At 38.1% G+C, this 26,155-nt stretch overlaps 1 protein-coding gene across 2 annotated transcripts in view; it reads right to left on the reverse strand.

Moving 5' to 3' along the window:
* Nucleotides 1–1,252: 1,252 nt before the first annotated feature.
* Nucleotides 1,253–26,155, reverse strand: part of LOC306887979 (dynein regulatory complex subunit 4-like) — a 31,007-nt gene continuing 6,104 nt past the window's right edge. The window contains exons 3-11 of one of the 2 annotated variants that reach the window (XM_079446056.1): nucleotides 25,914–26,111; nucleotides 18,095–18,301; nucleotides 17,559–17,613; nucleotides 6,289–6,494; nucleotides 4,299–4,466; nucleotides 4,092–4,178; nucleotides 3,512–3,721; nucleotides 3,300–3,365; nucleotides 1,253–1,775 (exon numbers count right to left, since the gene is read on the reverse strand). In XM_079446056.1, the coding sequence (XP_079302182.1) occupies nucleotides 1,629–1,775; nucleotides 3,300–3,365; nucleotides 3,512–3,721; nucleotides 4,092–4,178; nucleotides 4,299–4,466; nucleotides 6,289–6,494; nucleotides 17,559–17,613; nucleotides 18,095–18,301; nucleotides 25,914–26,111 (1,344 nt within the window). In that variant the 3' untranslated portion in view covers nucleotides 1,253–1,628. The remainder of the gene's footprint in view (nucleotides 1,776–3,299; nucleotides 3,366–3,511; nucleotides 3,722–4,091; nucleotides 4,179–4,298; nucleotides 4,467–6,288; nucleotides 6,495–17,558; nucleotides 17,614–18,094; nucleotides 18,302–25,913; nucleotides 26,112–26,155) is intronic. The other variant, XM_079446057.1, reaches the window with a different exon arrangement.

Consider the following 26,155-nt stretch of genomic DNA (forward strand, 5'->3'; position numbering starts at 1 on the left):
ACACTATAAATTACTACATTAGAATAAATTACTATGTTAATATAGGCTGATTTGTACAATTACAATTAAAATAGATTTTTTTTTAAAAGTACAAAATGTTGTGGAATGTATAACGTAAGGTAAGGTGAAATAAAAGGAATTCACAAAGTAAAAAAAAAAACATGACATCTGTCATATTAAGTATGTTGGATAAAAACGTTATCATTAACTTTTCACGACGAGTTTTTTTTTACCTTCACAAACTGACATAGTGGACAAAGTGACTTCCATTTACACTGAAAATTATTTATACAGAGCAGTGGTTCCCAACCTGGGGGTCGCTAAAGATTTACAAAGGGTCGCCAAGCTCACTCTAGTTTGACCACAAGATGAAATTCCCGACAGTTAGTGCTACCCTTTAATATTCTGTATTATGATTAAAACCATTTGAATACCAGGATTATAAAAACTCACCTAAATACTGTCCAACATAAAGCAAAGGTAGTAACAATCTCACACAGTCGCAGCATGCAGCGTAGGTTTCGTTTTGTTTGAAAATATGGCGGAAAGCAGTGAAAGGTTTTACAGAGGGAAATTACGATTTTGAAGAAATCTCATAGTATCGTGCTACAGAAAATATTCTATCAAATACAGTTCTGGCGCCGCCGTCTCTATATTTTGCACAACAAGACATACAGCGGTAGAGTTACTCTGACAGGACACTGCACTTATTCGCGATAGCAAAAGTCCATTATTTGCATACAAGCCTTGCCGGTTAAATGTTTCATTCGTGCGCTGGTCTGACGTGCGCTTTTTCTGAGCGCATACACCAGAAGCGCATGCGCTAAAACCCTTTCAAACAGCGCCTGATTACTGAACTAAGTTATCTTTTGCGCTAATACTGTCTGTGCAGGTCTTAAAGGGGCAGTACTAAACATGCTGCCGATTGTCATTAAAGAGATAGTTAACCCTACAATTTAATTCTGTCATTATTTACTCACTCACATGTTGTCCCAAACCAGTATTAATTTCTTTCTTGTGCTGAACACAAAAGAAGATATTTTGAAGAATGAGGGTAACCAAACAGTTGCTGGTCCACATTGAATTTGATAGTAGGAAAAAATTAAATGAAAGTCACTGTGGACCAGCAGCTGTTTGGTTTTCCACGTTCTTCACAATAGCATTTATGTTCAGAAGAAGAAAGAAACTCACTCAGGTTTAAAACAACTTTTGAGTAAATGATGGTATAAAAATAAAACATCATGACAGAATTGACAGACAGATGACAGAATTTTTATTTTTGGGGGAACTATTCCTTTAACGTTAATAAAACAACAAAGCGCAAAGAGAAAAATCACTCACTACTCTTGACTGAAAAACTTGAATACAGTTGCTTTAGGAATCAGTCTATATAGTTTTTTTATTTTTATATTTGAAAAATGTTTATGTTAAAATAGGGGTCCCTTGAAAAGAAAGGTTGGGAAAACCACTGATACAGAGAATCTCATGCATATCCATAACTTATAATGAATTGCACATACATACAAACCTTAAAGAATGTCTTTAGTGTATTAGAATTTCATAAGTGTCTGTGCATGTGGACATTATATGTATCACAAGTTTTAAGGGTGTATATTTTCCCTTTCTTGCTAATTTGAAGCATAAACGAGGGCAGCTGGGCTCTGGCCAAGACTCTGTCCAGAACTGCTCTCGAGTGGCTTAAAGCCGAGTTCTTCCACAGGGATCCCAAATGCCTGTAGCTTTGCTACAGAAGTCTTCAGGAGGTCATTATGGGCCTGTGGATGGAAATAGATAGCTACACTTAATCACGACAGGGTATCATCCATATATATTGTATGATATTTTTAAACTGACATGCTACACTGTAAAAAATGATCGTGATTTTAACGGTAAAAAACTGTGAAAATGCTACGGTAAAAACCTGTTACATGGTTAACGGAAAGTTCCTGTAAAATTTACAGGGAAAAACCGTAAACTGACGTTCCCAGAATTCCCTGCATTCCATTTCAAATTCTGTTTGAATTTGACGTGTTTTTCTTTGAAATAACTATGTTTCTTCTTAGTTTTTTCTTATCAGTTATGTTTATTAGGGTTGTATGTTACATCTAATGTTGTTAAATTAATGTTTATAGCATATTTCAGTTTAATGAGTCTCACCATGATGGTGTTTAGTGCTTGTGTGAATGACACTGTGCACCTTCTGTATATCCTATTGTTTAAAAGTTGCTTGTGATGGGCTTTGGCTCATCATGTGACTTTCTCATCATCACCTGCATTTGGTGGTTATCAGTGTATTTCAAAGGAACAAAACAGATTTCAGTACTTTAATAGGTTGGTATATTAAGATTATATCAGTTAAAGAAATTACGGTATTTAACTGTAAATTTAAGTTAAAACCGTAAAACCTAAAACGTTGCTACCGCATTTTTTACGGTAGAATTCTGGTAACCACAGCTGCCAGTTTTTTGCCGTAAATTTTACAGATTTTTTTTTACAGTGTATTTTTAAACTAATAACAATAAATATTTTATTTGGTAGTGTGCCTGAGTCATATGATCAACCTTCAGTCAAATTTTAAGATTCATTTAAGTTTCCATTTCAACATCCATTCACAGAGACACATAAGCATTCTGTCATGTTATTCTAAGATATATATTTTAGTTTCAACCCAATTTACACATTAACATTGATTTTAAGACTGTGAATGTGTGCATAATGTTTTATGTGTATATGTGTGTGCCTAGTTTGTGTATGTGTCAATGTATTAGTGTGTGCATGAGTAAGGTGTTGTCTAAGTGGTCTGCTTTTTACATTGGTTTGTATATGTACTGTTTGAGAATTCCATACTATACAGGTGGGTGATTACTTCACATTTGTGTATACCAGTGCTTCATGTATTTATGTGCAAATAAAGATTTAAATCAGGGGATTTAAATCAAGTGCCATTTAAAAAAAATTTGGTTAACCACTTTAATAAGCACTTTAAATGCATGCAGTACATAATCACATAATCATATTTTAATTGTTCAGATAAAAAAAATACGTAATCATTTTCATGCAAATAGTGCAGAATCTAAAAAGTTTTCAGAAAATTGTTTCAGAAATATTTAAAACTTTTCAAATTCCTAAATGTTGATTGAGGCAATGATTACCTCAAAATGTACGTCGGTATGCAGTTTTCCCTTTTGGTCACGTGCCAATGATTATCCCTCTGTGTGCCAATGTTGGCACGCGTGTCATAGGTTGCCGACCCCTGATTTAAACCCTTTATGGAGACTTATACAGGAACCGTTTCTTACCTTGCAAACTCGTGCCACTTCATACTGTAGGTCTCTGATAGTATGGTTTTTGGACTCCAAAACTTCCTAGACAAAAATAAAACTCACAATTGTAGAGACACATTAACAAACACTTCTGTAAAACTGACTTTTATATTTCTAATTCTGTCATATATTATTATGTATGTCCTCTGCAAATGCTTGTATGTAACTATGTACGCACAGAAATGTACCTCTAGTTTATGGGTGACCATGTTTAGAGTGCTGGGGTCCAGGTTGGAAGCAGACAGCACCTCACTGAGCTGCGCTTCCTTCTTCTTCAGTGTGTCATTGAGTGCACTCAGTTTGCACTCCAGTAGCAGATTTTTAAAGCCACTTTTCTGCTGAACCTCCTGGATGACTTTAGTGAACTTCATGTACAGCTCGTCTCGCTCCAACTGAACCTACACAACAAAGTGTCTTCAGTTCTTACACATGCAGCAGTCCTAATGGATCAATATGAACACATAAAAAAAAAAAAATCTGAAAGATAACTGTTAAGCAATATAATAATGTTGTACACATAAAAAAAAAAATCTGAAAGATAACTGTTAAGCAATATAATAATGTTGTAGAAAAATACAATAAAACAAATTAAAAATTATCTGGCTGGTGTGTACTACTATAATGTGTACACAGAACAGAGATTATTTCCATGTCATGGCAGGCATGTTATCAAGATGAAGATACAAAAAATTCTACTAAGCTGTCACTAGACCATTAAGGCTACTAGTTCAGTGGTTATAAAAGGTCTGATGCTGTTCCTCCCATCACCTTAGTAAATCTCTGTTCCAACACTTCATGCACCCACTTAAACTCCTTCATTTCACTTTCAGATATTTTGAGATGAGCTCTTGTTCTCTGACAGCAAAACAAAGAACAAAAATTACATAAATTACTAAGATTTATTAAAACTATTGTTACAGTTAACATTTAACACTATCATAATTCAGTGTCTGCTACGGTAGACCCTGAACATACAGCTAGAGCACTCCTGTCCTTCTCATAGTTGGCGAGCCGTTTCTGGAGTTCTGCGACTTCCTCTTTGGCCTTTTGTGGAGACTCTCTAAGGCCCTTATTCTCCTCAAGCACTTCAGACATCTCTTTATTTCTCTTCTCCTCCTTCCTTTTCATCTCCTTTAATTCTTCCTGTATACATTTCACCAGAGAAGAAAATGATTAAGAACTGACAAATAATCACACAAACATACTTAAATATAGTTTGATTGTCAGATACATAAAAACGTAGATATAATAATTGTGAAGATGCAATGATGACTTTGAACAAAGTTCCTAAAACAGCCTAATGAGAGAAACTCTATAATTTGATTTATAATTAGGGCTGTCAGTCAATTAAAATGTTTAATCTAATAAATTACATGATGTGTCAATTAATTAATCGAATGAATCGCAAATTACATTTGACTGTAAAAAATACCCCCAAAAGATTATTTAAAGCTATTTTTGAGTTAAATGAAAATTAAGTAGGCTAGACATTACAAATAGTAGCTTTAGAAAGAAATATTTTATTTGATTCAACAATTTATTACACATAAACATTTAGGCTACAATGGCCTAACATAAACTATGGGATATAAAAGAAGATCATTTGAGAAACATTTTTTTTTTTTTCATTCATGCAATGGAATTCGTTGATAACCAAAACAGCTTTGTTACCAACAGTCTTCAAAATACCTTCTTTTACGTTCCACAAAAGAAAGTGGCTTAAGTCATTCAGGTTTGAGTAAATGATGACATACTTGATTTTTTGGTGGTGAACTATCACTTTTTTCTTTAAAGTTTTTTTTTATTATTATTATTATTATTAAAATGAAATAATACACTGTAAAAAAAAAAAAAAGTTTCAAAAAGTTGTTTCAACTTAAAATAATTTGTTATCCTGCTGACTTAAATTTTTTTGTTTAGTCAACTTGAAATTTTAAGTTACTCAATGTTAATTTAAGGGACAAGTGGAATATTTTAGCTGAATAAACTAAAACATTTAAGGCAGCGGGGTAACAAATTATTTTAAATTGAAACAACTTAAAAATAAGAAACTAAAACTGCCAGCAGGTGGCGGTAAATGTCTTTATGAGTCTTTCATGCATTCGATTCGTTCAAACGGCTGATTCATTCAGGATTTCAGTAAATGGCTAACTTTATGAACGGGCCTCCTGATTCGTTCAAAACACGGATTCAAAACTGAACAGCACTGTGTTGGGGTTAAGGCTAGAAGGGATACATGTGGCACTACTGGGCATGCGCATATCAATACAGCGTAATGTTTGTCACACTGTACAACAATAATTACTATTTTTTCATTATTGTAAGGGGTAGGTGTAGACGTTAATAAAACACAATAGGTAGAAAATTAATGTAATTGTTCGTTTCCGGTCGGAGCTGTATCCCTTCTAATTATTGTTGTACAGTGTGACAAAAATGACGCTGTGTTGATGTGCGCATGCCCAGTAGTGCCACACGTATCCCTTCTTAACCACTGTGTTGCTCGGAGACGCACAACAATTCTGCTGTGGCTTTATAGGTAATATTTTTGTTGGCAAAACTGAGCAAAAACAGACAATATTGTGTTTAAAATGTAACACAGTATTAACTTCTTATTTACTGAAATGCACTTGTGGTATCTGGACATAAACAGCACTGCTGTAGCTGCTCGTGTGATATCGCTTATCATATGATATAAATATGAGACAAAACTCATACAGGAGCATTTTTGACCCAATATCTTGAAGTTACCCTGCATCATATTTGTCAACAGTCAACTGTATGAAATATAAAATGATCTGGGGGCAGGGCAAGTGTGTTAACTGCGTAAAAATATTTTAATCAAGTTATTTTTTCATAACTAATTAATTAAGTTGACGCGTTAAACTGACAGCCCTATTTATAATCATTACAGACAAAACATGCATGCATGCGCTCATGTTAACATCCAGCAGCATTTTGTTTTTACCTTGAGTAAAGTGATAATGTCCAGATTCTTGTAGACAATGTCACTGAAGTAGTTCCTGATGTCTCTGAAAGCTTTCTCATGATTCATCATCAGCATGTTGATGTGACTGTTCTTTCGTTCCTCGATCTCATGAATCTCTGTTTTGCGTCTTAGTTGCTCCTCCTGCCGTAGTTTCTGCATCCTTTTCTTATATTTGGACTCAACTTCTGTGACAATATTTTCACTTCCATGTTAAATCATTAAAGCAAATTGTTACTGCCTAAAACTCTTCCCTTCCCCTTTTATTTTATGCCACATTATCCTGTGTTACAGTATTTAACTAAGATTATTTATTTCAAAATGTGAAAGTGAAAAAAAAATGTATATAAATAACAAAAAAGAAAAATGTTAAGTACTTTCTACTTTGAATAACCGAAAGAACACATCATTAGTTGACCTGTGTGTACTTGAGATGACTATTTTCATAAACCCCCATTTAATGCTTAATTGGGAAATGCTACAGCCAAGAATACCAATGTCCTGGGGCCCGTTTCAATAAGGAGGTTCAACCAACTCGGAGTTATAACTTGAACTCTGTGTTGACTTACCCTGAGATGGGAAACTCTTTGTTTTCGGTTTAAAAACAGAGTTAGTTCATTCAACTCCGAGTATGCTGACTCTGAGTTAAGCGCGTGCACCACGACTATAAAAAGCTATGATCAAAGGAGCTTCAAAACTACAATTCACCATGGCAACAGCACCCAACAAAAAGAGGTCTGCATTAGGGGTTGCTCCGACTAATCGACTTCAGTGCTCTGCCATCACGCTTTTAGCTTGACGTCGACTAGTCGCTGGTCCTATAGAGGGTGCAACAGGATAAGAAATTCACATTTATGCTCCGTTTCCAAACAGTTAAAATTACAAATTAATTCATACTCTGAAAGCGCTCCACAAGACATGTGTGATTATATTACTGGATGGTCAAAACTGAACGGGAGAATTGTACAGGTAAGTTAATCACCGTTCTAATCTAATGCGCTGCTGCACTGTAATGCACACACATAGGCTTCAAACAGTAGTGCGTACAATACATCACGTGCAGATCGCGCGCACAGAATCATTCAGTGGAAATGTATTGTCAACACTGTTCTGTGATTTCTCAATAAAATAGCTTAGAAACTGAAAAGTTAGCATATATTTCTTAACTAAATCCCACAGCTTCACTACTAGTAGAGAGACGCTGCCAGGCAGAATTCATTCACACACGCAATCGTTCTCACTAATGCATTCATCCATATGAATGTAATCTTACTGAGCTACTTATCTGTATCTGATTTAGAACAAGCAGAAATATGTGAGAAATATAACGACCCAAAGACGAAAGAACTGATAAAAAAAAAAAAAAGCTGTTACAGGAGCAATAGTCATGTGGGCAGTGCTGTCTCATATGCCATAGCTGTGCACAAGGTGTTTGTCACAGCTCCAGACTTATTTGTTCATTAATGACGTCATCAGCGACTAGTTGACTTTCACATAAAACTTTTCACATTATGTGACTCACATAAAAGTCGACTTTAAAAAATCAGAAGTCGTTTCATTGACGAACAATGAAATTAATATTCATTCAGTGATTTCAATATGCAGCAGCTTTTTCCCCTCATTGTCTAATGTTCTCTAAACATTCTCTAATCCATCGCGTTACATTTAGGGAAATTAAATTAACACTTGGTTTCTACTCAGCCAACAGCAATAAGGCAGAGGCTCACAAAATGGGAGGAGGACCTGCACCAGCACCACTGACAGATGAAGAGGAGATAGCCACAGACAAACATAGAGATTAATATAGAACCTCCTAGTTGTAGGGTGGAGGAGGGATGCCAGAAAACTGTCATGGGAGAGAGGTAAGTTGGCTGTATATGGGTCAAAGACGAAAAGGGTGTTGAGCATAACATTTTTTTAAAATAAATTAAATAAATAAATGATTACAGACCAGTGGCCCTAACTTCAGTTGCTATGAAAATCTTTGAGCGAATGGTGCTTAGGTATCTAATTTCTAAAATCTGTTTGGATCACCAATTCTCTATAAGGCTAATAGGTTGGTTGATGATGCTGCGGCTCTGTGTATCCACTCAATACTACAACATCTTGAAGCCCCCAATTCTTAGTTCTTGGTATGTTCAATTTTTATAGAGCTGTCATTGAAAGCGTGCTGACTTTTTCACTTATAGTGTGGTTTGGTAGCTCCACAGCTCAAGTCAGATTAATAATATATCTCGGATTGCTTCGAAAATTATTGGTTATGATCTTCCCACTATTGATGAGATTTATGTCTCACGTTTGCAGAAAAAAGGCTTAAAAATCCTGAAAGATCCTTTACATCCAGCCAGACACCTCTTTATGCCTCTTCCTTCAGGCAGACGCCTTAGAGCAATTAAAACTAAGTCTACACATTTTTTGAACAGCACTTATAGGATTGTTCACGCTCTTAATTCCTCTGGTGTCTATGCATCTGTATTTCACTCCTTATAATTGATGGGACATATATAGCCGTGCATGTATGTATGTATTTATGTTTGTATTTTAATGTTTGTTATTATTGTTGATGAGCTCACCAAAGCAAATTCCAAACAACTATAAGGTGTTTGGCAAAAAATAAATAAATAAAAGTGTCATGCAGCTTTAATTTTTAATTGTTTTCCCCCATACATTAGAATGTATCCTGTTTAACTTGATATTTTTGACAGAAGACGCACACTAAAATGACATTCAGTGTAACAATATTTATATACCAAAAAATCTTGTTAGGTATATTTAAAACATGAATCATTTGATGACATATTATAAGACTCTATTTAAGCATCACAGTGCAGCCCTCAAATTTAAATTATCTTTCATTTTTAAATCTTTATACTTTGCTAATGTCCTTCAAACCACTAGGCTTTTTAACAAAGATTTTGTAAGGATGTGCGAGTCATTTAAAATATATATTTAAAAAAAAAATGTATGATCACATAGGCTATTCTTTTTTTGTATTTTAATAAGTACAGATCAGAATAAGTACATTGTTTCATTTTTACACAAATATATCTGTTACGCTAAATGACCATGGTTTGTTACTCTTAATAACAATTTGCCAAAAAGAGAGAATATTGCCATTGTTCCCATAACTGAAAAGTTTTCATATTAGTGTGTGTCATTAAATTAGTTTTAATAATATTCCTGAGTAAATTACTCAGAAGCAAATGTTGAAATATAAGCATTTCACTGATGCTCCCCTGCCAGGCTTACTTAGCTTGTCACTTTATATATACAGTGCCCTCCAAAAGTATTGGAACAGTGAAGACAAAATTGCTCTGTTGGCTGTGGAGTCAATACATTTACAAATATGATTAAAAGATGAATATGAGACAAAACTACAGAATGTCACATTTTATTATTGGGTGATTCAACACATAGATGTTTTACCAGCTAAGAAGTCCAGCACTTTTAGAGTTTCATCCCCCTATCTGATGTGAGCATAGGTATTGGAACAGTTGCCTCACAGGTCTTTCTAAGTGATCAGCTGTGTCCTGTTGCATTAATTCTTCAAATATTAAAAGCAGGGAATGTGTAGTATCAGTTATATCCATTACTTCTGCATTCTGAATCTTGCATTCGATGATGACACACACAAACCAGGATGAAGACGAGGGAGCTGACTTTGAGAGAAAAGCAAGTGATTTGGATGCTAAAAGATAAGAGGATAAGAGTCAGTTAGAGCTCTAGCAAAAACAAAGGGCATGAAGAAATCAAGAGTTTGGAAACCACCAGCGACACCAGCAACCAACAACGACCTGATCGGCTGAGAAAACAACAGTAGTTGATGACAGACAAATCATAAAAGCTGTGAAAATGAATCCTAAAAGACGTGTCTGTAAAATCACCCAACAACTTCCAGAAAGCTGGGGTGATGCTCTGACAATTTACTGTCCTCAGGAGACTTTGACACAGAATTACAGATGCTACACAGCAAGATGCAAACCTCTGACCAGCACCAAAAATAGAAAGGCAAGATTAGAGTTAGCAAAAAAGCACAAAGGTGAGCCAGAAGAGTTTTGGAACTGTGTTTATGGACCAAGACAAAGATGAACCTTTATCTAAGTGATGGGAAAGCAAAACTGTGGAGACAAAAAGGGAACTGCAATGATCCCAAGCATACAGCCTCATCTGTAAAGCATGGTGGAGGTGTTGTCATGGCATGGGCATGCATGGCTGCCTCTGGAACAGGCCCTCTCAACTTAACTGATGACTTAATGCATGATGACAGTAGCAGAATGAATTTGGAAGGGTACAAAACCATCTTGCCTACCAATATTCAAGAAAATGCCACCAGATTCATTGGGAAGTGCTTCATATTGCATCATGACCCAAAACACCCTGCCAGTTCAGTCAAGGAATTTATAAGAGCAAAGAAATGGAAAGTCTTAGATTGCCCAAGTCAATCTCCAGATTTAAATCCGATTGAACATGAATTTCACCAGCTGAAGACAAGAGTAAAGGCAGAAACTCCCCAAAACAAGCAACAATTGGAAATGGCTGCCTTAAAGGCTGGGAAAAGCATTTCAAAGGATGAGACCAAGAGTCTGGTGATGTCTATAGGTCACAGACTCACTGCTGTGATTGTGCGCAAGGGATCTCCAACTAAATAATAGCTTTTAATCTTTTATATCTACCTTATGTTCAACTGTCCCAATATTTATGCTCACATCAATGAGTGGGATGAACTCTAAAAGTGCTGTTCTTTTTATTAACAATAAAAACAATTAAAATAAGATGCCAATCAAATGAAATCAGTATTTAAGAAATTTGAACTACAGAGGTGGCAGAGAAGAACACACAAGTGGCTTGTAGATGCATTTTCAGATGTTTAATGAGGCTCAGAGGTTGCATAAGTGCAATTAAATTCATAAATTCATGTTTAGTTTAATGTTTTAAATATACAATTTTGAATGTAGAAATATTAAATGATTTAAATAACAGAAAAGATACTTTAAAAAATAAACTAAAACTGCCGGTAGGTGGTGGTATGTCACGGATTTTATCACTGAATCATTCATTTAATTGATTCGTTCGAACGGCTGATTCATTCAGGAATGAAGTACGTGAATGTCGAATGGGTAGTTGAATAATTGACTCGAGCAGTTCATTCATAAACGAAACGCCGCTGTGTTTCAATGGAGATGCGCAGCGGCTTGGCTGAGACTTTGTTTGAAACTATTTTCGTTGATGAAATAGAGCAAAATAAGTCAATAGTGTTGTAGTCAGACAATATAAGTCACTTAATATTAACTACTTGTTTAATGAACTGTTGTATTAAATCAATATCACATTGGCAAACTCCCTTAATAATCATTATATGCTGTCATTCATCTTAGTTCATCGCGATCTCACAAAACTCCATTATAATCAACGAAGCTCCTTACACTGCACAATTAATCTCTTATTTACACTCTGTCTTACACTTTTTTTGTTATAATGAGAGAATACGTCTGTGATACATTACTCAATGCTGCAAAAACACGTAAGTACGTTAGAAACCTTTAAAGCTCCCTCAGCACAAACACAAATATGCTGATCGGGTCAGTCGCACTGGTACTCCTAAATATATTTTCATAGTCGCACGCAGTAGTTTTCAGTGGCAAATACGACTGAAATGGTCGCACTATAGAGCCCTAAATAAATTAACACGATCAACATCCAGAAACATAGCAAGGAGATCGGTAAAATAATCCATGTGACATCGGGGGTTCAACCATAACTTTACGAAGCTACGAGAATACTTTTTGTATGCAAAGAAAACAAAAATAATTACTTTATTCAACAGTTCGTCTCCTCTGCATCAGCGTAGCGCTATTTTGGAGAGTATCAACTGAACGCAAACTGCGTACGCTGTTCTGTGTCAGCTGGATCACACTGATATGCTGTTTTCATTCAAATCAAATCGTAAACGACATAAACAGCGCATCCGTGTGACCTAAAAGTTATGTTAGCTCTAAACTTTGCTCAATTTAATACTTGTTGGAACAACTCAACCTACATATCTTATGTCATTTTTCTTCTACATTAATCTTGATTTAAAGATATTGATTTTTAGGTATTTGTACTTGAAATAAGGCAAAAATTGGTCTGTGTTTCACTCCTTCTCGAATCGCGCTCACGGAAAGCGCTCAAGAAATCTCTTCTTTTTTTGTAGTAAGAGCAAGAGACTGTATGACATTCACGTTACATGATTTGCCTGATTTTTATGTAGAGGGCGCGATAGCGCACCGCATTAAATGAAATGATCATTCATGTTTGGCCATGTTTAGTTTACAATTATTTGCCAACCGCTGGCCAAATTCAAAAATAAGACTTTGAGATCTTTGAGAGCAAGGGGGCCCCCTGCTGTGAATGTGAGACGTCACTGCCGAACAGCCAATCACGAGCCTTGGTTAAAGGTTAAAGGTTTTGCTAAAGGTTAAAGGATTGAAGAATATGATGAATTTAAATGCATTTACAATGAAAAAAATTACTTGTTCATGAAAGAGGACAAATAAAATAAATTATCTAGCTTTATCAGTGCAGTCACAAGTGAAACTTAAGTTAGTTTATATGGTTGGAAATATACAGCGATAGAGACTCAAATGTAAGGTCACGTAGTCATTTTTAAAGCATTATCTATTGATTCTACAGCTTATTTATATAACATACAAATATATATTAACATTCATTTAAAATAAATAATTTATAATAACTGTTAAACTAAAATTGGTTGTGTGTAATGGATTAATAATAATATAAATCATATAATTATATAAATCATATAAAATAACAAATAAAATAACTAAGTAATTATCATTAAAGCCAGACATTTTTTTAGTACAAGTGACCTTTAATTTGGAGCAAGACAAAGATGGCGGCGCGCGCAGTCGCAGCGGCTTCTTTCTCTCCCGACAAATCGGTGTTTTCGTGTTTTTTGTCTTGTAAGTCGCAATGTTTTTGCACATCTTCATCTCATCTACCTGTCTTTAAGCGCGCATACAGTCGTGAGTTTCTGCTCGATGTCGGCAGAACCACATTTTTAGAGTTAAACTCCGCGCATGCTGAAGAGCTGCGGGACCTCGGCCTGCTCCGAATGCCTACTCCATCACCGCCCCCACTACTGCATCTCGCCCACAGCGGAGGCGCTACAAGCGGCGTGAGAGGAAGCAGAAGAGGGGTAAGCGCGGAGGTATCCGAGCTAGGCTAGCGGCCAACCCACACAAGCCAGCTATCCCCACCATCGTACTGGCAAACGTACGCTCTTTGGACAATAAACTGGACTACATCCGACTACTCCGCTCTACTCAGAGGACTGTAAGAGACTGTTGTGTTTTTGTGTTTACGGAAACATGGCTTAACAACAGCGTACCGGACTGCGCCATACAGCTCAACCAGCTAACATGCTATCGAGCTGACAGAGCTCTCGTCGAGGAAGGTAAGATCCGCGGCGGCGGTCTCTGTGTTTACATCAATGATGCATGGTGTCGCGACGCTGTTGTGGTCTGCAAACACTGCTCACCCCTGGTGGAGTTTATGATTATTAAGTGCCGGCCGTTCTATCTACCGAGGGAATATACAGCCATACTGCTCGTTGCTGTATACATCCCTCCCAGCTCCAGCAACAACAACAGGAGTGAGGCACTAAATGATCTGTACCAGCACACCAGTGAGCAGCAGACAGCCCACCCAGATGCTTTTCTTATCTTGGCTGGGGATTTCAACCACGCAACCTTAAAGAGTGTGTTCCAAAAAATTCACCAACACATAGACTTTCCAACAAGGGGAAAAAACACTCTGGACTTTGTTTACACCACCCAGAGAGGAGCTTACAAGGCCCTCCCCCACCTCGGAGCCTCAGACCACATCACTGTCATGCTAATGCCTGCATACAGACCGCTCGTTAAAGTCACCAAACCAGTTCACAAACAGATTCAAGTGTGGCCGGAAGAGTCGTCAGAGGCACTTCAAGACTGCTTTGACACCACTGACTGGAATATGTTTAAACAGGCTGCCACATACAACAATACTACAGACCTCCAAGAGTACTCAGAGACTGTTACTGCCTACATCTCCAAGTGCATTGATGATGTAACAGTCACAAAGTCCATCACTGTCCGGGCCAACCAGAAGCCGTGGATGACAGGGGAGGTCTACAGACTTCTGAAGGCTCGGAAAGCTGCCTTTAGAGCTGGAGATGAGGAGGGCCTGAAGACAGCTAGTCCTGACAACATTCCTGGGCGTGTACTGAGAGACTGTGCAGTGGAACTCACTGAGGTCTTCACAGACATCTTCAACATCTCACTAAATCAGGCTGTTGTCCCCACATGCTTCAAAGCTACCACCATCATTCCAGTCCCTAAGAAGTCATCTCCATCCTGCTTCAATGACTACCGTCCAATAGCACTCACTCCCATCCTCATGAAGTGCTTTGAACGGCTAGTCTTGCACCACATTAAGTCTGTCCTCCCCCCCTCCCTGGACCCCTTCCAATTTGCATATAGGTAAAACCGCTCGACCGATGATGCAATCACCACTGCCCTCCACCCAGCCCTCACATCTGGAGAAAAAAGACTCATATGTCAGGATGCTGTTCATAGACTTCAGTTCAGCATTCAACACAATCGTCCCTCAACAGCTCACTCACAAACTGGCCCAGCTGGGGCTCAATACCTCTCTGTGCAACTGGCTGTTGGACTTCCTGACCGGGAGACCTCAAGCAGTACGGGTCGGCAGTAACACATCCAGCACCATCACACTGAACACTGGGGCCCCCCAAGGATGTGTGCTGAGCCCCCTCCTCTTCACTCTGCTGACCCACGACTGCACACCATCACACAACTCCAACATTTTTATTAAGTTTGCGGATGACACGACTGTGGTGGGTCTCATCAGCAACAGAAATGAGACAAACTACAGGAGCGAGGTGAGCCGCCTGGCCGGGTGGTGCAGTGACAACAATCTCTCTCTGAATGTGAAGAAGATGAAGGAGATCGTTGTTGACTTCAGGAGAGTACACACTCAGCATGCCCCTCTGACCATCAACGGTGCAACTGTGGAGAGAGTGAGCAGCACCAAGTTCCTGGGTGTGCACATCACTGAGGACCTCTCCTGGACTAACAACCCTGTAGCACTGGCCAAGAAAGCACAGCAGCGTCTCTACTTCCTCCGCAAACTCAGAAGAGCCAGAGCCCCGGCCCCCATCATGTGCACCTTCTACAGAGGCACCATCGAGAGCATCCTAACTAGCTGCATCACTGTGTGGTATGGCACTTGCAACGCATCCTGCCGCAAGTCACTTCAACGCATAGTGAGAGCAGCTGAGAAGATCGTTGGTGTCTCTCTCCCCTCCCTCCAGGACATTTACAACACCCGTCTCACCCGCAGAGCCCTCCGCATTGCAGGTGATCCCACCCACCCGACACACAGCTTCTTCAGTCTGCTGCCATCAGGGAGGAGACTGCGGAGTCTCCGGGTGAGGACCAGCAGACTGAAGGACAGCTTCATACATCAGGCTGTCAGGAAGCTGAACTCCCTCCCGTCCTTGCCCCCCCTCCCCTCCCCTCTTTCACCCCCATTTAACACAGCAACACACTAGGAACACTGACTCTGTGACACACCCCCCATCCCCCCCCCACCCCCACCGACCAACAAACTGTGACCGGCACCTGTCACTTGTGCAGCATTGGCTGATCACTACCCATCCAACATTGACTGCAAATTACCTCTTCGGATAGTCTGACAAAAATCTATCCGAACAGTCACTTCGACTTGTCACTTTAACAGACTGATAAGCTCTTCTTGAACTACACTCATAACAAAACAAAACAAATCTGCACAGTTTTGTTTTTGTACATTCAACTGGTTTGCACTCCATCTATTCTGCCATGTGCCTTATGCACTTTATCTATCTCTCTTTTTTTATTTTTCTACAATGCCCTCAGACTGATAAGCTCTTTTGCACTACAAATATATCTACACAGTGTTGTTTTTATTTAACTGGTTTTGCACTCTATCTGCCATGCGCCTTATGCCACTTTATCAATCTAATTCTTATTTTTTTCTACAATATCCTCATTTGTATATTTGTATAGTTTTATGTACATATGTTTAAACTGTATTTATCTGTATCTGAACGTGTTTAATGTTAACTGTATGCACCAAGGGTCTGAGAGTAACACAATTTAAATTCTCTGTATGTATGTGTTGTACATGTGGAAGAATTGACAATAAAGCTGACTTGACTTGACTTGACTTGAGTGACTTTTTTTGTGTCAGACATGTGTCAATTTGCTCACAGCTGATTCGTCCAATTTCAGTTTGAGATCTCTAACCCAGAACATAACCTTATTATTATTATTATACAGGTTAGTCGTGCAGTGTAAGTTACTATGGCGATGAACGCAGCTAAAAGCCAAGCCACTTTCATGGTACCTAAAACCCATGAAACTTACCTGGCTAGCCAGCTAATCCGGCTTCATGGTACAGGCCCCTGATTCAACAACTCATTAGTAGAATTATTATCTTGTGAAAAACATTTGATTTGATTTAAAATCAAATGCACTGTGTCATATACACTGCACATCCATTGAAATTAACTAAAATTTTTAAGAAAAAGAGTAAAACATGCAGTGTTCAAAATGAGTTAAGGCAAGTTAAATATCTGTGCTAAACTTATAGTTAGCTTCTAACTCAAACACTGGTGAGTGAAATCTAACAATTTGTTAGCCAATGGCTAACGATAGACATTATTTGGACGTTTAGCATAGAAACTTAGTTGCATATGTAAGTGATTACTTGTATTGTAGAGGATTCATATAGTGCTCAAACTTAGATCTATGCAACAAGTTGTTGTAAAATTCTAGCCGAATTCCAAAGGACAGGGGCATAGAAAGAGAAAGCCTTGTCACCCATAGATCTTAGTCGTGTTTGAGGAACAACCAACAAGTTTGACAGAGAGGAGTGCAATCTACGACTAGGAGTGTATGGATGCAACAATTCTGTGAGGTAATGAGGTGCCAGGCCATGCAACGCTTTAAAAGCAAGCATCAGAATTTTAAAATCCACTCTAAACCTGACCGGGAGCCAGTGCAAAGATTCTAACACTGGAGTAATGTGACTGCCAATCCTAGTCCCAGCTAAAATCCTGGCGGCTGAATTTTGTACATATTGCATCTTATTAAGTGTAGATTTAGAAGCTCCGGCTAAAAGAGCCGACTTTATAAAGACTTTACCTCGTACTTGTCTGGCAAAATCATTTCTCAGAACAGTCATTTCCTCATCATGTTTCTGTTGAAAGATAATTTTGTTTATTTTCATTTGAGATCTAAAGCAAAGTGCAAATGTCATTGTAATTGTACTCATTATAGCCAGGGTGCAAATTATGGGGAGGGGGGGCAGCGTACTTGTAATATGAAGTTTAATTATATAACATAATGGTGTTTTCAGGCACCATAAGCCTAAGTATAGAAAACGTTAAGATGGGTGTGTCTACTGCACACTGACAGCACAGGTTATTGACCTAACACAAAATATTTTTCTTTATGTCCGTAAATATGCAGGGAAGAATAAGCAGACATATCTGAGATTCAGGTATACAATAAATATTACAATACAAGCCTCTGTTCACAAACTGCCCTATATTATATTAAAAATCTAAGTTTATCATGCAATATTTACAACATGATCAGAAATCTGTTAATGTTTGTCCCTTCCTCCCACACTGTGTAACTTGCATCCTGATTACATCGTATTATAATCATACTCGTACCAGATGAAGGTTCTTGATCACGTTCTCACTGGACAGCTCCTGCTCTTTCACATCTACTTTCAAGCAGCACATGTCCTTCTGCAGCTGATCCTCAAGGTCAGCATGCTCCCTCTGCAGCAGTTTAGTGCTGACAACACTTTCAGCCTTTAGCTCAGAGAGCATATTCTGCTGTTCATACAATAAGTGCTTCACCTTCTGCTTATAAACCTGAATAAAAACAGATTCATATCACACAGTGTTATGTTCATTATGAGCCAAAACATAATTAATTCTGAATATTTACATACAGTAGATAGGTAGATAGATAAATAGAGAGATAGATAGATAGTCAAGTCAAGTCAATATTCTTTGTATAGCGCTTTTAACAATGCAAATTGTGTCAGACACCCAAAAGCTGGGTGGCTTTATATCAGCTTTACAGTATTTAGGCGGGGAAATAGTTTGTCGAAATAGTGTCATTCTCCTCTGGCCAGACAATCTCTGATAGATAGATAGATAGATAGATAGATAGATAGATAGATAGATAGATAGATAGATAGATAGATAGATAGATAGATAGATAGATAGATAGATAGATAGATAGATAGATAGATAGATAGATAGATAGATAGATAGATAGACACTGTATATGTACACGTACATCTAAAAAAAAATTGAATATCGTGAAAAAGGTCAATAATTTTGTCCTCATTTCAGAAAGTGAAACCCATATATTATATAGATTCATTACACAGTGAAATATTTCAAGCCTTTATTTCTTGAAATTTTCATGATTATATTACAGATAATGAAAACCCAAAATTCAGTGTCTCAGAAAATTAGAATATTACATATAATCAATTTAAAAAAAGGATATTTTAAACAGAAATGTCAGGCTTCTGAAAAGTATGTTCATTTCTATGAACTCAATACTTGGTTGGGCCTCCTTTTGCATGAATTACTGCATCAATGCGGTGTGGCATGGAGGCAATCAGCCTGTGGCACTGCTCAGGTGTAATGGAAGCCCAGGTTGCTTTGATAGCGGCCTTCAGGTCATCTGCATTGTTAGGTCTGGTGTCTTTCATCTTCCTCTTGACAATACCCCATAGATTTTCTATGGGGTTCAGGTCAGGCGAGTTTGCTGGCCAATCAAGCACAGTAACACCATGGTCACACCATAGAAATCAGCATCTCCATAAAGCTTGTCAGCAGAAGGAAGCATGAAGTAATGTAACAAAATTAGCTCAAAAGGGAAATATTTATCATTAATTATAACTGGTTATAATTAATAATAAATATTTAGATTAGATCTCAGAATTAACTGTAGCAGAATCGATATTACAATTATTTGATCTGTCCGTCCACCGAGCAGACAATATAATTATTTATCAATTCTAGGAAAGATTCTTTTCCTGGTCAAAGAACAATAGCCTTCCTACTTATACAGTACTAGCAGTAGCTTAGCATGTAGCAAGGAGCAGCATTCAGTGACTTCGAATCGTGAGCAGAACACAGAAACAATCAATTGTGAATATAAGGAATTTAATAAATGAAAATATAGCTAACATACAACTAAACTAAGCAAAACATATATATACAGAATGAAGGAAAGTAAGGAAAAGAGAGAGAAGAGCAAAATAATGGCAGTATTTCACGTCAATTAACCACAACCTAAATGAGAAATCAACAGAGAATCACAATTCACCTTAAAAAGGGGTTCAAACTTAAACATGCATCTAAATTGTTGTAAACGGTTATTTGCATTGGTTTTGTTGCTGAATAATAGTCTTGATGCAGTAGACAAGAGGTTCTTGATGATTTCTTTAGGAGTGAGCTGAAGATTTTCCTCTGGTTCTTCTGAAGATAGGAAAGTCCACAGCAAGTCCACAAAGTTACTTGAAGGTAAAACTGCCAGAAGGTTAAACTCAAGAGGAGAGTTTGGAGCGTGTCCGTCTCAAGAAGAAGAGTTTTGAGCTCCGATTAGTCTGAGTTCGGAACTTTTGATAGTTCATAGCCACACCCACTTTTTGGGTGGAGTGGCCAATCAGAGGCATGAATTTTTAGCGAGAGAAACTTTCTTTGTCTCCGTTTATGAACCATTTGCATTTTTATTGCTGGTCTGGAGTTGGTGCAGTTTTACTTCAAAGCATAGTAAAAAATTGTATGATGCATTCCATGATCACATAGTGTACATCATTGTTCGAGGAATAAAAATAAGACCATTTTGATACCAAAAATGTAGCACCCATATAAATGTAAACGGTGAGGCCAGGTCAGTAATTTATATGCAAATGTCAAAAGGCTAAAAGGGTCTCTTAAAACAAAGTGCTCTAAAATTTCCTGGTAGATTGCTGCGTTGACTGTGGACTTCAGAAAACACAGTGGACCAACACCAGCAGATGACATGGCAGCCCAAATCATCACTGACTGTGGAAACGTCACACTGGACTTCAAACAACATGGATTCTGTGCCTCTCCACTCTTCCTCCAGACTCTGGGACCTTGATTTCCAAATGAAATGCAAAATTTACTTTCATCTGAAAAGAGGACCACTGAGGACCACTTTGGACCACTGAACAACAGTCCAGTTCTTTTTCTCCACAGCCCAGGTAAGACGCTTTTGGCGTTGTCTCTGGTTCAGAAGTGGCTTGGTAGCCCTTTTCCTGAAGACGTCTGAGCATGGTGACTCTTGATGCACTGACTCCAGCTTCAGTCCACTCCTTGTGAAGCTCTCCCAAGTGTTTGAATCAGCTTTGCTTGACAGTATTCTCAAGCTTGCGGTCATCCCTGTTGATTGTGCACCTTTTCCTACCCAAATTCTTCCTTCCAGTCAACTTTGCATTTAATATGCTTTGATACAGCACTTTGTAAACAGCCACACCTTTCAGTAATGACCCTCTGTGACTTACCCTCTTTGTGGAGGGCGTCAATGTTCATCTTCTGGATCATTGCCAAGTCAACAGTCTTGCCCATTATTGTGGTTTCAAAGAACAAGACATACCCGGAATTTATACTGTAGGGATGGTCATTAATTGAAACTCAAATGTAAATATTCTAATATTTTGTGTCAGAATGCTGCTACAAGCACTGCCACCGGGAGTCTTAAGACTGCCGCCACCAGACGTTGGATGGATAGACATTATACAGCTAGACTGAGTTGTAGGTGAACTTTTGCCGTAGGGCCCAGGAAAGATTTGCAGCAAAGGCAATCATTAGATCCAAGTAATTTTATTTTTTGACAGCTGTCTCGTCACATGTGCTCAGACCAAAGATACAAAATAAACTAAGATAAATCAACAAAATACATGAAATAAACCGTACAAAACAAAAATAAAACATACTGAGAGCAGCAACACAAAACCTGAACACTAGCTTCGAGGTACAACCCGACACAGCCGTCTCACATCAGACATCAACATAGCTTCAGTATTTGGCTTCACAAACAATAGCCTACGGCCACCCGTGGCCTGACTCCCCCTTCACACAGGTACCCTTGCATGTATATTCAACCCTCCCGCCAAACATCAGCGGAACATACCATCAGCAGGGGTCGCTTAACACCCATGACAGGAAATACACGTTTAACACAACTTCAGTATTCACACTAGGCTTGGGCGGTAATATGGTATACCGCGGGATCTAAAAGTAGCAACGGTATCAGTTTCAATACCGTTATACCGTTATAAAAAAACAATGCACTTATATAGGAGACAAGGATTAAATATTAAATATAATTTATTTAATGCCTAAAAATGTGTATGCGTGGTTGTCATCACGTGAAAGCGTGGAGGAGAAAGAGAGAGAGGGGGAAAGATGGCGAGTCACGCACCAAGTGACCTGGTCTCGAAAAAGAACACAACTTCTGCAGTTTGACAGTATTTCGGGTTTCGACCGAACGAGAAGGGAGAGGCGGTAAATACGGACGAGGCAATTTGCAAATTGTGCAACAAAAAGGTGACCGCGAGAGATGGAAATACCTCGAACCTAAAGACACATATACGAAACCACCATCCACTCACTGCTGCGAGGATGGACCTGAGTTTACTCAGTGCAACAGTTTCAACGCCTCCCGATGCAGGACCAACAACATCTAGGTCCACCATCAGTACGCAGCCGACGATAATGGGGGCCTTCGGGAAAACAACAAAGTACAAAAGGGACAGTGTCCGTTGGAAAACCTGTACTGATGCAGTGACAAAATACTTGTCGAAGGAAATGGTCTCTTTCCACACAGTGGAAAAAAAGTCCTCTAAGGACATGGTAAAGGTCCTAGATGCCCACTACGAGCTGCCTGGACGGAAACATTTCAGAAACAGCCGTCCCACATTTATATAGTAAAGTTAGAGACAATGTTCAAGTGCTGCTGTCAGCGGCAGACAGTTATTCCTTAACAACTGACATGTGGTCGTCAGTTAACATGACACCATATATGTCCCTGACTGTCCACACTATTACACCTGACTGGAAACTTGAATCCAAATGCCTCCAAACTATGTATTTTCCTGAGTCATACGGCGGACAATCTTGCTGCTGCGCTCAGAGCTGCACTTCAGGAATGGCAACTTGACGAGAAAAAAAACTTTCAGCCATAACCACTGACAACGCTGCCAACATTTATGCCGCAATCAGGTCCCTGCATTGGGCGTGGCTTAACTGCTTCAGTCACAATCTAAACTTGGCTGTCACAAATGGATTGCATGACCAGAGGCAAAAAACCGAGCGCGCCCTCGGACTATGCCGTAATATTGTCGGGGCTTTTCACACAGCTGGCAACGTAAGCATGAACTCCACAAGAAGCAAGTGGATTTGGGACTCCCAAAACATAGTCTCATAACGGTAAGCATAAAAGGTGAGAGTTCCTCAGGGGCAGGGGCTCAAATGTAAAAAAAAAAGGGGCATATATATATATATATATATATATATATATATATATATGCTTTGCATCACATAAATAAATTATATTTAAAAGTAGGCTATATTAAAATAGAAAAATATTTTTTAAATTGTAATTTTTTTCTGTATTTTTTATTAAATAAATGCAGGCTTGATGCGCATAAGGGACTTGAAAAAAAAATGTGCATGCAAATTTGACCAAATGGAATAATATACATTAATGGACTTATTTATTTATGCATTCATTCGTTTATTTAGGCCTATTTATTCATTCAATCGTTTATTTAGGCCAATTCATTCATTCATTCGTTAAATGAACGAATGAATAAATAGGCCTAAATAAACAAATTTTGTTTATTTAGGCCTATTCATTCATTCATTTGTTTATTTAGACCTATTCATTCATTTAATCGTTTATTCATCATTCATTAATTAATTCATCCATCCATCGGCAGGACTGCTCAACTCGCTGGGGCTCCAAACTGGCAATGGTGGAGCGCATCCTCAAGCAGGCCCAAGCGATCAGACACGTCCTGTCTGATGACAGAAGGAGCAGTCTGTCCCTGACCTGGCAGGACATGGACGTCTTGAAAGCTGTTCACGAAGCACTGAAACCAGTCGGTGACTTCACTGATATTTTGTCAGGAGAAAATTATGTGACCAGTTCCTGTATCCTCCTCATACTACAGCTCTGCAGGGACAATGTGTTGGCTGCGTCAGAAAATGACCTCCAGCTAACAAAGTTAATCAAAACTGGAATTCTAACAAAGCTGGAGGCCAAGTATGAATCCGATTCAGTGCGCAAAATAATGCGAAAATGCACTTTCCTCGACCCTCGTTACCGTGGAGGATATGAGACGGATGACAACGCATTGGCTGAGACCAAGGCTGAATTACAGGCTGAGATCGTGAGCTTAGAGGCACTAGGTCCAGTGGTCATCAGAGTGGAAGAGGGAGAGGCGCAACCCGAACCCTCACGAAAAAAGATGACTCTGGGAAGTATGCTGCAAAAAAAAGCCGATGCAATGGCAGGTCCCGTCGGCATCGGCACCGTAGAGGACCGAGTCAGAGCTGAAATAACAGCCTACTGTTTGGAGCCAGTTACTCAAGGAGACGAGGACCCACTTCTCTGGTGGAAAAATGCTGCCGGGCGTTTTCCCCAGATGTTGCGAGTGGCACGAAAGTACCTGTGTGTCTGTGCCACAAGCACACCATCGGAGCGGGTTTTCAGCACCGCAGGTAAAGTTGTCGGGCCACAACGTGCCCTGTTAAAGCCGGACAAAGTAAACATGCTGGTTTTTCTAGCGAAAAATCTTGACTAAATTTGATGCCACTTGCCATTCGTTCCTATTCGCACCGTTTATTTTTATTTATTTAATTGATTCAGGTATTTTTATTTGGTTTTCGTTAAAAACAATATTGGTAAGAAGACTGGAAAGAAGAAGTTTTTATTTAGGCCTATTGCTTTGCAATACTTTTTATAATATGGATGTTTATGTTAATTAAACTCTGGTTGACTGTTGTGGGTCTATTTGCACTTTTTTATAAGCTGCTCTTTGTTATTAAAAGTTGTTCAGGCAGTGTGATTTAATTTAATTGATTTGTGTGCGCGTCTCTGCGCGAAAACTGTTCTGGATGTTTATGTTAATTTAATTCTGTTTGACTGTTGTATTTGCACTTTTTTATAAACTGCTATTTGTTGCTAATAAAAGTTGTTAATATTGTTGTGCATGTTATTTTGTTATTGTTTCAGTATTAGTGTTTGGTATTCAGTTTCTGAACGGTTTAGGCACAAGCCAACAGTTTGGTGACGCTGTCTGAGCCTTACGTCATAATTTTTTTTTTTATTCACGGTAATACCGTATACCGAGGTAAAATAGGGAGGAGGTTTGACGGTATCAAAATTTGAATACCGCCCAAGCCTAATTCACACATACACATACAACTGATAATCATGATGACGAATATCACAGTTAATCAAACATAAACAATACACACTTAGAATGAGGCAATTACCATATCAAAACATTCAAATGAATTCCCGTGCCCATAAATGGTATAACCATTAATTAACAAAGGAATTCCGAATATCACGTCATCAGAACGCTCCTCACCCGAACTCAGGATCACACCGGCAATTCATATTACATTGTATTACACAATAAACATATGCAAAACAAAAGAAATATGAAACCTTTAACGTCTCTTGTCCCCTTTTCATACTCCACTACAAAACACAATTTGAAACCTAGACATTGTGTAGACCCTTACACATATCAAATCATAAACATAAACAACAAATCCATAAACACAATAACACTGAATTGATCTTCACGAGACAACCTTGTTCATCATCACATTTTGAGATACTGATTTTTGACTTTCATGAGCTGTAACCTCTAATCATCAACATTAAAACAAAAACATTTTTTAAATGTTTTAATTTACATGTAATGAATCTACAATATATGAAAGTTTCACTTTAAGTTACAATAAAAAATTAACTTTTACACAATATTCACATTTTTTTAGATGTACCTGTATATTAGAATTAATTACCGTAATTATTATAATTAATTTTGAAATGCCTAATTATGAAATTATGTGAAATGCCACTGTGTATGCATGTATGTATGTATATATATATATATATATATATATATATATATATATATATATATATATATATATGTGTGTGTGTATGTGTGTGTGTGTGTGTGTGTGTGTGTGTGTATAGTAATCAACATTTGAAGTGGATCAAAACCTTTCATCAAAGTTGTCCTAAAAGCTAAAACCAAAATGAGTTCTTGTCTTAGGACAACTTTGATTAACTTTTTTGATCCACTTCAAATGTTGACTACTATGTGCATATATATATATATATATATATATATACACATTAATTCAGAATATATATTTAATAAGTTATGAAAATAACTTTCAACACCTTTATTTCCACTTGGTGGTGCTCCTCACCCTCCTCCAGTTCACGCTCTCTGTTTCTCAGTTCACACTTTTTCTCTTCCAGTTGTCGTTTGGTGATTTCCCAAAACGTGTGGATTTTGTCCCTCTCTAATTGGAAATAGTTGCGTTCCTCCCGTTCTCTGTCCAGCTCCTCTCGCAGACGCACAATGTGCTCCTCCAACTACAAAACACTCATGAGTTAATGGCAGATTGTTAAAATGTAAA

This window comes from Barbus barbus (genome assembly GCF_936440315.1).
Source record: "Barbus barbus genome assembly, chromosome: 22".
In the NCBI taxonomy this organism is placed as follows: Eukaryota; Metazoa; Chordata; class Actinopteri; order Cypriniformes; family Cyprinidae; genus Barbus; species Barbus barbus.